A 13,183-nucleotide genomic window follows, 5' to 3' on the forward strand; every position below is an offset into this window, starting at 1 on the left:
GTTTCAGTATTTATGAATGTGTATGTGTGCCTGCGGCGCACTTCGATTCTCAGAGTTTCTACAAGGTTCCAAGATTTTGAATGACAAACCACGCCTGTTTTCCTTTGGAATTTTTTACCTCTCTTGGTTAGACGATGATTTTTTACAAAATAAAAAATTATATTCACTCAATATCCATGAAAATCAATGGCCTTTTTCTCCTCTCAGTGCTTCTACGAATTTTCATAATTTTGACCTTTTCAACCCCTCTGTTCTGAGAGACGCCCTGCATATCATCGATTTTTCTAAATTCCAAGCTAAGAAAGAACAAATTTTCAGTACATCTTAATGATAGGTAAATGAACTGGTTTGTAAATTATCGCTAGAAGTAGACTTCTTCTGTTCTCCGTTATAGGGGGACTCATCTACCTCTGGGTTCTAGGTTTGGTCCTCATGGTCGACTTTAATTCTCCCATGGCGTGGTCCTGGAACTGTTTTTTCCTAAGTTACATGTCCCATTTTCATTAGTTGATTACACTTTTTCCCGATCTCGCATTATCAAACGCCGTGAATGGTCTGCTCAAATCCCAGTAGTATTTCGTCTACCGCATTTCGTCGGCGGTAGGTGTATCGTGTAGTGTAACTTATACAACAATTCCCGGTGTATTTATAGTTTATTCCGCGATTTTATCGCTAAATTTATTGCCAAAACAAACAAGTTCAATACACTTCGCTTGCGTGCCTCGTCCTATTGTTGCTCATTCATAAAAACGAACGAGCTACTACGATAAATATTAACCGATTGTTATCGCCTTTTGGCATAGTTATTGCTCCTAACCTTCGGCTATTACCTTATGCTCTATTTGCATAATAATTAAACGGCATTCAGGTGCAAATACATTATTCCTTCATGACTAACTAATGGGCATATGTGGGCTTTAGTTGAGACACAGACTTAATGCCAAACTGAGGAAAAACTACTACTAGATGACAAAAGGGAATCGAGGAAAACTACATAGTATCATATTGTAGCCATCACCTTCTCCTTTAAACAGCTCGCCATTAATTCATTTCTGGTTATATTTACTCACGTATATCGCTGAAAATTAAAACAAACAAACTAGATTAGTAAAGGTAAAAGGAAGACGGCGTTTCAGAAAATTAGGAATATCTTGACAAGTCGTTATCCTCGGCTGAATATGAAGATCATTAGCGGGTCGCATGTCTCATTAAAGAACTTTACGCCGGAATATTAAGTTTATTTTAAGGCCTTGTTAGGACGTATTTAGATAAAGAAGTCTCAGCTTAAGCCGAAGAAAACGTTTTTCTGAAAGGTGCTGTTGAAAGAGAACAATTTTCGTGCATCTACACGAAGAGAGAACCGTCTGTTTCTTGGAGAGAAGACGCGTAACTGGTTTTTCCAATTAACAAGTTTAGATCAGTAAAACAAAAGGTCAACCTCTCTTGTTGGATGTATATGGGTACGTGCGAGAAGAAGCGATATCGCAGGATGAATTGCGATGGAATAATCCCGCACGATATGAATTCGGAATCATTAAAAGCTCTCAGCAATTCAATTCAAACCAATCGAAGAAGACGGCAGTTGATATAACCGAACTGAATTGTAAGTTAAAATAAATGTTTAAAATCCTCTACCTACTTCGGAGATACACATAGTAGAACCCTATGTAAAAACGCTGCGTCTTAATGGGCGATTGGAGTCGGATTTTCTGAGCCCTAAGAATCTTGAGTGAAATACGTAAAAATATACATATGTGTGATAAGGGCATAAATGTGTGAAAATATACAGTGTGTTTCATTTAAGGCACAAATACGGAAGCAATGAAAGTTTGCTTTCTGCTTCCATTCAAATCAGACGAATTGTTCAGACGCATGGAACGTACGCAAAAACGTAACGTAAGAAAATTCCTGATGCGTCACTGAATAGTCACAGTTGTAACGTGGCATAACTCAAGTCTGTGCCTTCCTATAAGCTCAGTAGCGTGACCTGACACACAGCTTTTATTTTATTCTCCTGGTTAGAATACGCCTCTGAGCTTCCCAATGATGTTTTTAGTTTAATGGTTTTTTACAAAGTTACCATGGCAAAAAATCAGTAGCGTTTTATTATTTTGAACGCAATTGTAATCTTAAAATTAGCTCTTAGTGTCGTTTTTTCCACCATACTTTCTAAAGTAGATCTTTACTCGATATACCATTGAGTAGTCACAACTGTAGCGTATCTCAAGTCAGAGACGCAGTTCGTTTTATAAAAAAAAAAAAAATCAGTGGCGGTGTTTATCTTAAAACAGAGGGGTTTATAATTTGTTTGGTTGCTGAACATTTGATTCAGGCGTTAGACCTAAAACTGATACATCCCTGAATAGCCACAGCAAGACGTTTACAAACATCAGTGGCGTAAAAGCGTGAGTGTTCAAAGACGATTTTGAAATAAAATATAGGGGTGTTCATCTCTTCCCGTCCGACACACCACTGGAGATCTAGAATATTTTATTTATACTCATAGCTAGGAGCAATTATAAAAAAAAAATGCGGTGCTTTCAAACTATAATAAAATCAATGGTGCAGCTTGGCTTAAAATAACGTAATGATTTTTTTTTTAACTGGGCACCTCGGGTCATATTTTATCCTGCTTTTACCCTTTTTAATTTAATTCTGACATGTTGCTAAGGAGCGAAAGGAGAAAAAGAAAAAAGTTTGCGTATTTCAACTGTTATAGAAGTCAGTGGCTTACGATTATGTATAGTACATAACGAATTAGGTTAAATATTTCGGAGACATATTAATCCGAGATTAATGCGACGTTTAGGGAATCGAAGTGAAATCCTTAAATATCAAAAATACAAATTTCAGTGGTGTAACTTGTTGCCTCCATATTCTTTCACCTTCACCTTTCAACTCAGACCTTAACATTCGTATTTTCAATCGAGACCACATCAACATCGCATGATAAACGACTTCTCGTTATGTTAATTCAGACATTTTCATTACATTCTCTGGCATAGGCACTCTATTACATAACACCTCCCTGTTAATCTATCATCAGAAGAAGCTGAGCGAATGCTTTATAGCATAGATGATTCCCATTTCATCAACTTCTAGTTAACAGTTATGCCCTAAAGAATTTCTCATGGTTAAAACATTTCTGCACAATCTATTGGTGATAATTTATCATGTACATACTCAGTCGGTATTGTGAATCATATTTAGTAAGTTGTCTGGAGTATTCTATTGAAAGAATCGTGTGAGTTTGTAGTTTCTTTATAATCTACCCACGCAATAAACTACAAAAGATGTACATATTTCTATGAGGAGATGGGGAACTTGACTTTGAATGTGTTTGTTCGCTCTTTTACACAATTATGCCATAAATCCATTCGAGGTACCTACATGACTTCCTTTTTCCCTCGTATATACCGTTAGACGTTATCTTATTTTGTCATTGGTATACCAAAATCTCGTGGGTATTATAGTGATTTTCCGAGTAAGCTGCCCACTAATAAGTTGTTGGAAATATCTCGTAAAGAGCCAGTAAACGACCGATGACCAACGGACAGGGCCGGTGGTTAAACACATTACCGGGCAATTGGTCACGGCATCGCGGCTCCACCACGCAGCATCATGACGGTGAATAACGACCATTCCTCATTCTCCCGATTCAATATAACAATCGATTTACCGCTCATAAATCAGGTCCGATATTGGTCAATTGGTCATGGTGAAACAATCTTCGGCCCTTCTTTCAAAGCGACCGGAATCGCAGTCTGCTTTCCTAGATCCAAACCATAGAGGGAATGCGATTGTAATATATCGCCGAAATAGGGGATTCTGTTGTGCAGGGGTCGATTGGTAAAAATAAAATTACACGAAAAAAAATGTCAAAAAATTGGAGAAAGAATGCATGTAAATTGAAGTAAAGCAAAAACGAGCAAGGCGCGATGCAAAAAACTCGTTTGTTTTGAATATCTCGTCTCGACTGATTTGTCAACGATCCAAGAGCCGCAAACATCGTTGAAAGTCAGTAGAATGCAAAAAAAATTAGAAGAAAATAAGACTTAACCCAGTGGCATTAAAAATTCAGATTTGAAAGAGTGAAACCTATAAACAAACCTTAATGCAACTTAAAAATAGAATTCCTTTGCAATAATGGGTTACGTCACTGACTTCTTAACCGCTTGGAAACCTATATAAGTGTGAATTAATATCCTGATCATGAATAAATGTATTATTCAAAATTTTAAAAATCTTCATTTCATAAATTCACTTGTGGTGGCGAGAAAAAACTATTGTGAAAATCCAGTGCCATATTAACAATATATTTCTGTGTTCAAAAAATCAGTGTAAACTCTCAAAAGCTACTGCCACCACAGGGCTTTTAGACATTAAAAACTCTCAAGTTTACTCCAAAACCATCGAAAATTTTTAGTAAAATTCAAATTTTTAGTCAAAAAGTGCCCTAAGGAAAAACTTAAAAGTTCTCAAACTTCATTCAAAGTTCTTGTTGAAAAAGCAGCTTTTTCCGGGATTCCAGAAATGAGATGATGAACACTCTTTGAATTTCCCGAAGTCTCCAAACACCTTTAGAGATTCATTTTTACTTGTTAAAATTTACAACTCAAATCCATTTAATTTATCAATAATATGACTGTTTTGCATCATTAATGACGACGATTAAAACCGTGAGCGACGTTCGCATTACGTAGTCTAACAAGCTAGAAACAAACAAGCTGGTTCATTGTATTAAAATCTCTTAATCCTGTTTAATTAGGTGTAACAAGGCAATTTACACACCTATTTTATTTGACAGGAGTGTATTCTATATTTAAATAATAGTCAAATAATAAAAGAGAAAAAAATTGTGAAGATGGAAAACATTCTTAAAAACACCGCATGGGTCAGCTTTTCTCATATAGGGGACAAGCCTTAGACATAAGCTCTTGACATGACAAATAAAGCCACGATGAGACTAAAAAAATTATAATAAAAAATTACAAAAAAGGAACGGATTCAATTTCAAAAACCGACAATCACAATTTGAAACCTTGCTACGCCACTGATGATTTTACAATTTGATGCCTCCAAACTCCATTTATAATTCCTGTCAAACCCCACCACCTATCAAAAGATCTATCTGAAAAAAATTCAGGCAACTTGTCAAAAGGAAATTCTAGCCGCGTTAGAAAATGAGTTACGCCACTGTAATTTTATCACTTTGAGAGATTGAAATTTCCAAGAAAATTTTCTTTTCACCAAACTACTATTGAAGAAACTCAGAGACGCACCAGCCATGGATTTTATAAATGAAGATTAATCTAAAAATGTCACAGAAACTACGCCACCGCGTTTAATTCAAGTTTAAATAAAAAATTAGAAATTTCCATAGAGGCGTCAAAATTTTAAAAAATCGTCTAGCCAGTGGCGTTTCTGAGAGAGATGCATAAAGGTATGGGGTAATAAATCATGACTTGACAAAATGCTTTTCAAGAATTAATTAATATGCGTGAAGGCAAGATACGCCATTGTTTTTTTAATGCTGAAAGATTTCTATTTGAAATCTTGAATTATTAAACGATGTATCAGTAGCCAAACAGAGGAAATTTTAAAGTGGATAAACGAGATGGAAAATCCTCGGGAAATGAGATTTCGAATGTCTAGTCAAGTGTCCAGTTTAAAAGTTCCAAAAATGTATATCCGACACTACTGAGTTTATCGTAATCTGACAGTTCCAAGTTTGCTTTTATATCGCAAAAATAAGAGAACAATTTTTCAAGTTCAGTGGCGTATCAAACGCATTTCGTAAATTGCAAATGCTACATATACATGTGGCAAAAAAATACATGACATGATAAGTCCTGCTTCTGAATTCAAAATTATATGGAGTACAGCTCTGTTTTTGCTACATGATAATGTCTCAAATAATAATGATAATGAACTTTTGTCCCACTCAGTATGTATATATTAAATCATTAGCGTATCCCAGTTTTTGAGGAGCTGCAATTTTGCAAATTTATTACTTTCCTTTCGACCATTTATATTGCCTGAGTTTCTTACTTGGACATTATGTTCTCTACGCCGCTACATTTACTAGCCAAAAATGCGCGTTCTTCAAATTATAAGAAAATCTTACAGGGGTGCTCAGCATCCAATATGTAGAGGACATTTATATTTTCATGAAAACCAGTCGCGTATTTCACTTTTCATAAATCTCGCATTTTTTATATAACATTTAACATTATGCTGATTTTGAATTCGAAGTACATAGGAGCTTAATTTTTTCAAGTCGATTTACAAAACGCCCATTGGGGTCTGTGAAAGTGTTTGAAAACCAGAGGCGTACTTCAATTTTATCAACGCATACGACTTTTTCCTCGTTATTTTCACTTTTTTAACTTCTTTTTATGTCATCCTTTCATTCACTCTTTTAAAATTCCTGACACTGATGCGTAAATGCAAAATTTTCATAATGTATTGTGTCTGAATTTGCATAGTGAAACACAGCAAGGGAACGCGAAAAATCATTGGCGTACCCCAGATTTTGAAAATCCATCCATCCATCTTTTCTCCTATCTGCAGTGGCGGATCGATGGGTAACCGCCCGTTCGCGTCCGCCGCTGTTTGATTGTAAATAAAGTTAAGACCTAGATGGTTTACATAAGATTATGTAATTTCACTACGGTAGGTGTTGATATTATTGGTATTTAAGTTCCGTAATAAGTGTTACACATATTATGGGAAAAAAATACTCACCACCAATCAGCTCTGGTGCACTGGCACAGCGCCATCCACACCACAGTGGCGGTAAGGACGACGGCCCCCCCGTTCCGGCGCCCCATCTCCTCTCGTGCGAGGCGCCCTCCTCACCAGCAATCACTCCTCACTGAATTCCAAGGGCAGTCCACCTCACTAAACCAAAAAAACTCGTCGCGATTCGGACAGGAGCACCCACGCGCCGACCTAAGCTCGACCGCAGTAGGAACGAGACTGGGGGCCCCTCTTTCAGCGGAGCCCCATGTGGGGCGGGCCGGACCTGCCCACGCGGCGGTCCGCGCCGAGGCCCGCCCTGCGCCCCACGTGCGAGGCGTCGCGACGCTTCCCTGTCCTGCTGGACCCAACCACCTAAACCTGGAGGTTTCGGGACAGGTATGTGCAACGCGACAGATCTAATTGCTTCCCAATGACACTTTTCGAGATATCAGTTGATTTTGAGTAATCACTTATCGCTGAGATATCACCAGATTAGTGGGTCGCTATCGGGCGCTGGAAGATTGATAGTGATGTCGTTAAGAGAACTTGGCTCGATAACATTGTTCCTTAGCACTACAGAGAATTTTGCAGCAAATAAATCTTGAAAAATCTTCACACAAGCATTGCCCTCTGTTTCAGTTCAGAAGAGTCTCAGTAACTTGCGCAAAATAAACACAAATTGACTAAACCCCAAGCGAAAACCTCTTTGATATCTGCCCTCTAAATTTGTTTGGCGTGAAATATTCCAGAAGTAATGTCAAATAGCTTTTTATTGTTATTATTTCAAACGTACTGCTTTCTGTGTAAAATTTCACAAAATGATAAACGAACTCTCTAAGAAACAGTTGAGAACTAGAGCAAAGCAAAATATGTCGAAAATTGTGTGAAATCGAACTGAAACAACGACGAAAGTGAATCGTTAAGCCATAAAAGTCAAATGTGAAATTCACCCTTCCTTACCTATGCAATTTTAATCGAAAACTTCTTTCAAAACAATGTAAAATTCAACTAGAAGGACTCAAAGCTCTAGACCAATTCCATTAATATTTTTACAATAAGAAATAAAAAGTTTTTACTTTGAATGAAATCCTCCGGACATTTTTTGCAATCGATTAATTCTTGAAATTTCACGCATTCGTCAATTGTTTGTGTGAAATATTGCCAAATCGGTCGTTCTCCGCGTTCGGTGATCTAATTCGATATTACTTATTAGATTCAAATGAAAGCAGAATTTAGAAAATGCTCACATTGATATGCTGAATATATGAATATTTAATTGGATTAGGTCTTAATTAAGCCATGAACTCCACTTCCAATCGATTATTCAAAAATTAGTCATTCCGAAGCACACGATCATCCACATCGTTTGCATTCATCTCACCGTTGTTTAGATATGCGTCTCGTCTGTGATCTTAAGGCCGGTCGGTGTCTCCGAATTCAAACACTCTCAAAGCTACGCAAAGCTCCCCCGTTTCTTCGGCACATTTGAAAGCCATTTGATTATTTGGATACGTAGAAAGGCTTTGTGCTTTTTATTTGACTTAGTTAATCTGGTGTTTACACAAGTCGAGCCCGCATCGAGGCGCTTCAAATTTTCATGTTTTATGTCTTCTTGTTTGAGTTATTACGGTGTTTGATCTCTTTTCGATAAATTCCATCAGAATCGTCCAATATCACTTCAATAACCACTCAACAGCAAGGAAATGAATTGAACTTGCCTCTGTGTCAAGCAATTTCACACATATTGCTGGAAAGTCATACGATATTATTCGCTCGAAAAAATTCTCCATTATTTATTTTCATATGAGTAACTTTAACGATATTTTAATTTTACATATCGATAATACCTCATGAAATAATTTCACATTATTGTCGAGATGTTTCCTACAATAGACTACTGCAGGCAAGAAAGTAAGTACAAGCTCATACTTTACAACACGCTACTAACAGATGATTTTACATATTTGCCTTATATTTCATATGATTTCACGCATGATCATAAATATCTAAATTGTTTGGTTCAGAAGCCAAAACAAATTAGTCTTTAACAGTTAGGGTTTTATGAATAATCGTTATATGACATACAGTGACTCGCATTAATATTCGGACACTATAGTATTTTTGGAAGTATTAGGTTTTTTACTTACTTATTCGTAACTAATATTATTTGTTGCGTAATTTTTGGTTACAACAATGTTTCTAGTATATATAAATACATTTTTGATCTTTTAAATTTAATTATATACAAAGATACTATCGAACAAAGAAAACAAGGCATAATTTTACTATCGCAAAAATATTCGGACACAAACCAGGAACATAATATTTGTAAACAAAATTTATATAAACAAAAAAACGTATAAACAAATTAATACTTCGTAGGTTTGCCTTTATGTTCTATAACTTGTTGTAGCCGTTTCGGCATGTTTTCAATTATTTTTTTAATGTAATCTTCAGGTATGTGTCGCCATTCTTCAACTAATCGTCGTTTTAACTCGTTTTTGGAGTTGACTGGCTTATTATGGACTTTACGGTCTAAAAATTCCCATAGATTTTCTATGGGGTTAAGATCGGGCGATTGTGCAGGAGGATTTAATACTTTAGGGCAATTATATAATAAATACTCTTGGACTAAACGCGACTTATGTTTTGGATCATTATCCTGGTAAAATTTAAAATTGTCGTATATACCTAATTTTTCAGCACTTTTTAGTAAATTTCGTTTTAAAAGATCCATGTACATAACTTTATTTAAATTTCCTTCAATAAATACTAATTCGCTTACTCCTGCATCTGAGATGCAGCCCCAAACCATTATGCTCCCTCCGCCGTATTTCACAGTAGGCCGGAGATTATTAATTTTTATCTCTTCATTCTTTTTGTGCCATACCATTTTACGACCATCGGATTCAAAAATATTGAATTTTTTTCATCAGCAAATATAATGCTTTTTCAGTATGTTTTCTCTTTCACAACGAATGCATGAGCAAAGGCGAGAGGTCTCTTGCGATTGACTTCCGATACGTATGGGGCTTTTTTCGGGCTACTCTTCCGTTGTACCCGTCTTCTTTTGATAATCGCCGAACTGTGTCAGGATGTACTTTTTTGCCACTGTATTCTAGTAAATCAGCTGTTAATTTAGGAGCACTCAGTCCAGGGTTTATTTTAATTTGTTTAATAATTTTACGCTTCTCACGCTCATCAATAGGTTTCGGGCGTCCTTTTTGCGGAATTGATTCAATCCGATCTTCTTGAACAAATCTTCTAATTATATCACCCACTGTCCTTTTACTTATACTTAACAAATTACCGATTTCTCGATACGATCTGGCTTTAGCGTGATGAAAAATAATCAATTGTCGTATGTCAAAAGAAATATTTTTGCCTTTTCGTTTCATAATGTGAATTTTAGTAAGTAATAAGTTCGCCTTCAAACCCCTTGTACACAACTAACAAGACAATTGAGTCTGACGCGTTTCTAATCTTTTAAGATCAGAAAAAACCCTGTATGCAATGTTTTTCCATTATTTTTTACCTGCACTGCATCGCATCGCATTCCGTGTCCGAATATTTTTGCGATAGTAAAATTATTCCTTGTTTTCTTTGTTCGATAGTATCTTTGTATATAATTAAATTTAAACGATCAAAAATGTATTTATATATACTAGAAACATTGTTGTAACCAAAAATTATGCAATAAATAAAGTTAGTTAAGAATAAGTTAGCAAAAAACCTAATACTTCCAAAAACACCATAGTGTCCGAATATTAATGCTAGTCACTGTATACCAGAAAGTGTGTGAATTCTATTCACAATTTAATTAATAAATATACAAAAATCACAAATGTAAATATGTTTCCATGAATTCTGTGACATTTATTCAAAATTAGATCCCATCGACAATTTCAAGCACTATGGACCAAGTTTACTTGAATGAAATGTCAATATGGTTGTTGTAGCGGGGTGAAATTTTGTTAAATGAAATTCTCCCAACTTTTCTATATTGAGGTATGTGTGAAATATTCCGGAAGTCGAAAAAAAATGATTCATAATTTCATTTATCAGACACCGAAGACACACTTTCAAAGGGGCGCTGCTAGTACGAACTCACTCTTCATGAAATATTCCGGAACCAATATGAAATTGAATCTGATTAATCAGCCGATAAGAAGTTTTGTGCGTAGTCTTTGAATGATATGCATATTCCAAAAAGCAATGTGAAATGAATGCCCGGTAGGTTTAAATATAACGCCGATTATAAGCGATCATGCATCAAAAAATTGATTGTTATTTATGTGTGAAATTTTCGATGTGCCCCCTAAAAGCCCAAATAAAAAGATATTTTGTAATGACTTTTAATTGAGTAATGCGTGTGAAATTTATTAATAATATATCTACGAGGAGATAATTGAATTCGTGATAATAAAATTTCAGTTAAAATTGATGAAAAAAGCAGTCAGCGACACCTACATTCTGTTCCGATTAATAAACGTGTCTACATGGATACCGATTGCAGATCACCACTTTAACAGTGCGACGGAGACGAATGAATTTCAAAAAGTGTACAGAAGATGCTATACGAACTCTAGTGAATAACAGTAAAAATTTAATATAACGTACTAAAAAAATACAAAAAGCTCGTCGTAATCTACTAAATTTGACATTAGATTAAACTCTGTTAATCATTCTCCTTAAAAGAGAAGTAATAAATATATAAATTATTGAAAAATCATAGGACTTAAAGGATTGTATCAGAAATTAGTACATTAACATAAAAGAAATGTAGATGAAAAGCCATTAGAGGTGTTTTAATATATTTCACTACTGTTATAAATTTCTTTACATAATCATTGAATAGAGCCTAACGGCTGAGAAAATATCCCTAGAATGGGCATAACATTAAAAATTGCAGGCAGTATACCTAGTAGGTACCTGCCTGCGAACCTTTCTTGATTGTAGTACATTTCAAGTGAACCATTAAAACAGGAAGTTTCTCTTTGTGCTCAGAAAATAATCAATATAATTTATCTCTTTTTTTAATACCAAAATATAAACATGGCAAACTTCAGTAGAATTATATTGCTTCTAATCGTCCACACTACCTATTTCCAGTACCATTATTGCCATTTTACGTATGGTAAGTACTCACTAACTGCCTAATTACTGAAGTATTTTTTTAAATAATATTTTTTCACTTTCAGTATTGCCCTCAGTAATAAATAGGACCTGCAGGGTCCGAGATGTCTGCGTCAAAGTCACAGAATGCCCATCTTACATGAGGCTGCTGGGGGGTCTCAGGAGGCCCCTTATTCCCGCCACTTTGGTCTATTTGAGGCAACAGGAATGTGGCATTGACGGAGATCTACCCTTGGTTTGTTGTCTAACTCCTCAAGGTATTGAAGCGTATATTCAAAATCTTCTAATTAATCTACTGAATGTTCAGATACTCGTATTCGAAAAGAACCATCATCAATTACCGTTAAACCGTTAGAAATTCCACTGGAATTTAATTTTTTTGAAGAAACTAAAAGTTCTTCCACCACATCTTCGCCCGTAACAACCACTACCATAAAAGGTTTAGGCAAACTGGAAAAGTGGCGTTTGGATGATCAAATCAGTAAGGACACTAATAGAAAGTATGAAGTTGGCAAAGAGGAGGAAAAGAATAGAAGAATGGAGGTTGTTAATCAGGCTTTACTGGTGTCTTTTGTGGACGATTTCTTCGCCAGGAGGATGTTAGAATTGGCAGATCAACAGACGAACACAAGTAATGGTGATAAAATGGTTTAGAAAATTGTGATTTTGTGGTAAGTGTTAACGAGAATGTTAAAAAATTAAAAATCTCTAAAAAAACAAATTCTGTTTGAATTTACCACGCTTCGGTTTCCACTTTGAATTGCGTATGGGGTATTTCCTGTTTACCAGGAGCGTAATAAAGTTTTTTAAGAATTATTTTTTTAGCTTTTGCACGGTGCGGCTCTGCCATCCGAGATTTTAACATTTACATAACGGTCATGTTAATAGAATGATTTATTGTGTCAAGGAGTTTCCACCTAATTTTAGATTTACATAAATCATTGACCCAACAACATACAGAAAACATAAAAACTTTAAGAAAACTATTAGTAATGAATCTTCGTTTGGTCTGAAACTAATTTCTAAAAACTTTCTCCTAATAAAGTCCTGGCAAACGGCACTTTACCCTTCTAGTTATTGTAAATTTAGAGGAACCTTAAAGCCTTTTAATCACGTATAACCTATTGATTTAATAAGTTGTCAATTAAATCTGAAAAAAAATCAAATTTCAATTTTTCTTTTGGACTGACAGTTCCCGGCTCAACCTTTCGCTTAATACGGTCCCGGCAAATGGCCTAATAAGTGGCATTTCAACCTGCTAATACTTGTCGTTTTAAGGCAACCTTTGGGATTTCCGATACCA

The 13,183-nt window shown here is 35.5% G+C and overlaps 2 protein-coding genes across 4 annotated transcripts in view; one reads left to right on the top strand and one right to left on the bottom strand.

Moving 5' to 3' along the window:
* The window catches only part of LOC136345426 (protein Wnt-4-like), a 51,184-nt gene extending 44,038 nt beyond the window's left edge, over positions 1-7,146 (bottom strand). For both annotated transcript variants that reach the window (XM_066293750.1, XM_066293731.1), the window contains exon 1: positions 6,748-7,146. Coding sequence is in view for 1 of the 2 variants with exons in the window: in XM_066293731.1 (XP_066149828.1) it covers positions 6,748-6,833 (86 nt within the window). In the remaining variant the exon portion in view is untranslated. The remainder of the gene's footprint in view (positions 1-6,747) is intronic.
* Positions 7,147-11,624: 4,478 nt separating this feature from the next.
* Positions 11,625-12,601, top strand: LOC136349482 (uncharacterized). 2 transcript variants are annotated; one of them, XM_066301066.1, is made up of 3 exons: positions 11,625-11,881; positions 11,946-12,137; positions 12,188-12,601. In XM_066301066.1, exons 1-3 carry the CDS (start codon positions 11,800-11,802, stop codon positions 12,532-12,534), a joined length of 621 nt encoding a protein of 206 aa, XP_066157163.1. In that variant the 5' UTR covers positions 11,625-11,799; the 3' UTR covers positions 12,535-12,601. The 2 variants fall into 2 exon arrangements, with proteins under 2 accessions (XP_066157163.1, XP_066157168.1); XM_066301071.1 differs by having other exon boundaries at positions 12,266-12,601.
* Positions 12,602-13,183: the final 582 nt, after the last annotated feature.

The sequence above is a fragment of the Euwallacea fornicatus genome, chromosome 2 (assembly GCF_040115645.1).
Source record: "Euwallacea fornicatus isolate EFF26 chromosome 2, ASM4011564v1, whole genome shotgun sequence".
Lineage (NCBI taxonomy): Eukaryota > Metazoa > Arthropoda > Insecta > Coleoptera > Curculionidae > Euwallacea > Euwallacea fornicatus.

Coding starts and splice junctions, on each gene's coding strand:
- LOC136349482 (XM_066301066.1), top strand. CDS start 11,800: ATGGCAAACTTCAGTAGAATTATATTGCTTCTAATCGTCCACACTACC. Junction 11,882..11,945: donor TTATTGCCATTTTACGTATG/GTAAGTACTCAC, acceptor TTTCACTTTCAG/TATTGCCCTCAGTAATAAAT. Junction 12,138..12,187: donor TTGTTGTCTAACTCCTCAAG/GTATTGAAGCGT, acceptor CTGAATGTTCAG/ATACTCGTATTCGAAAAGAA.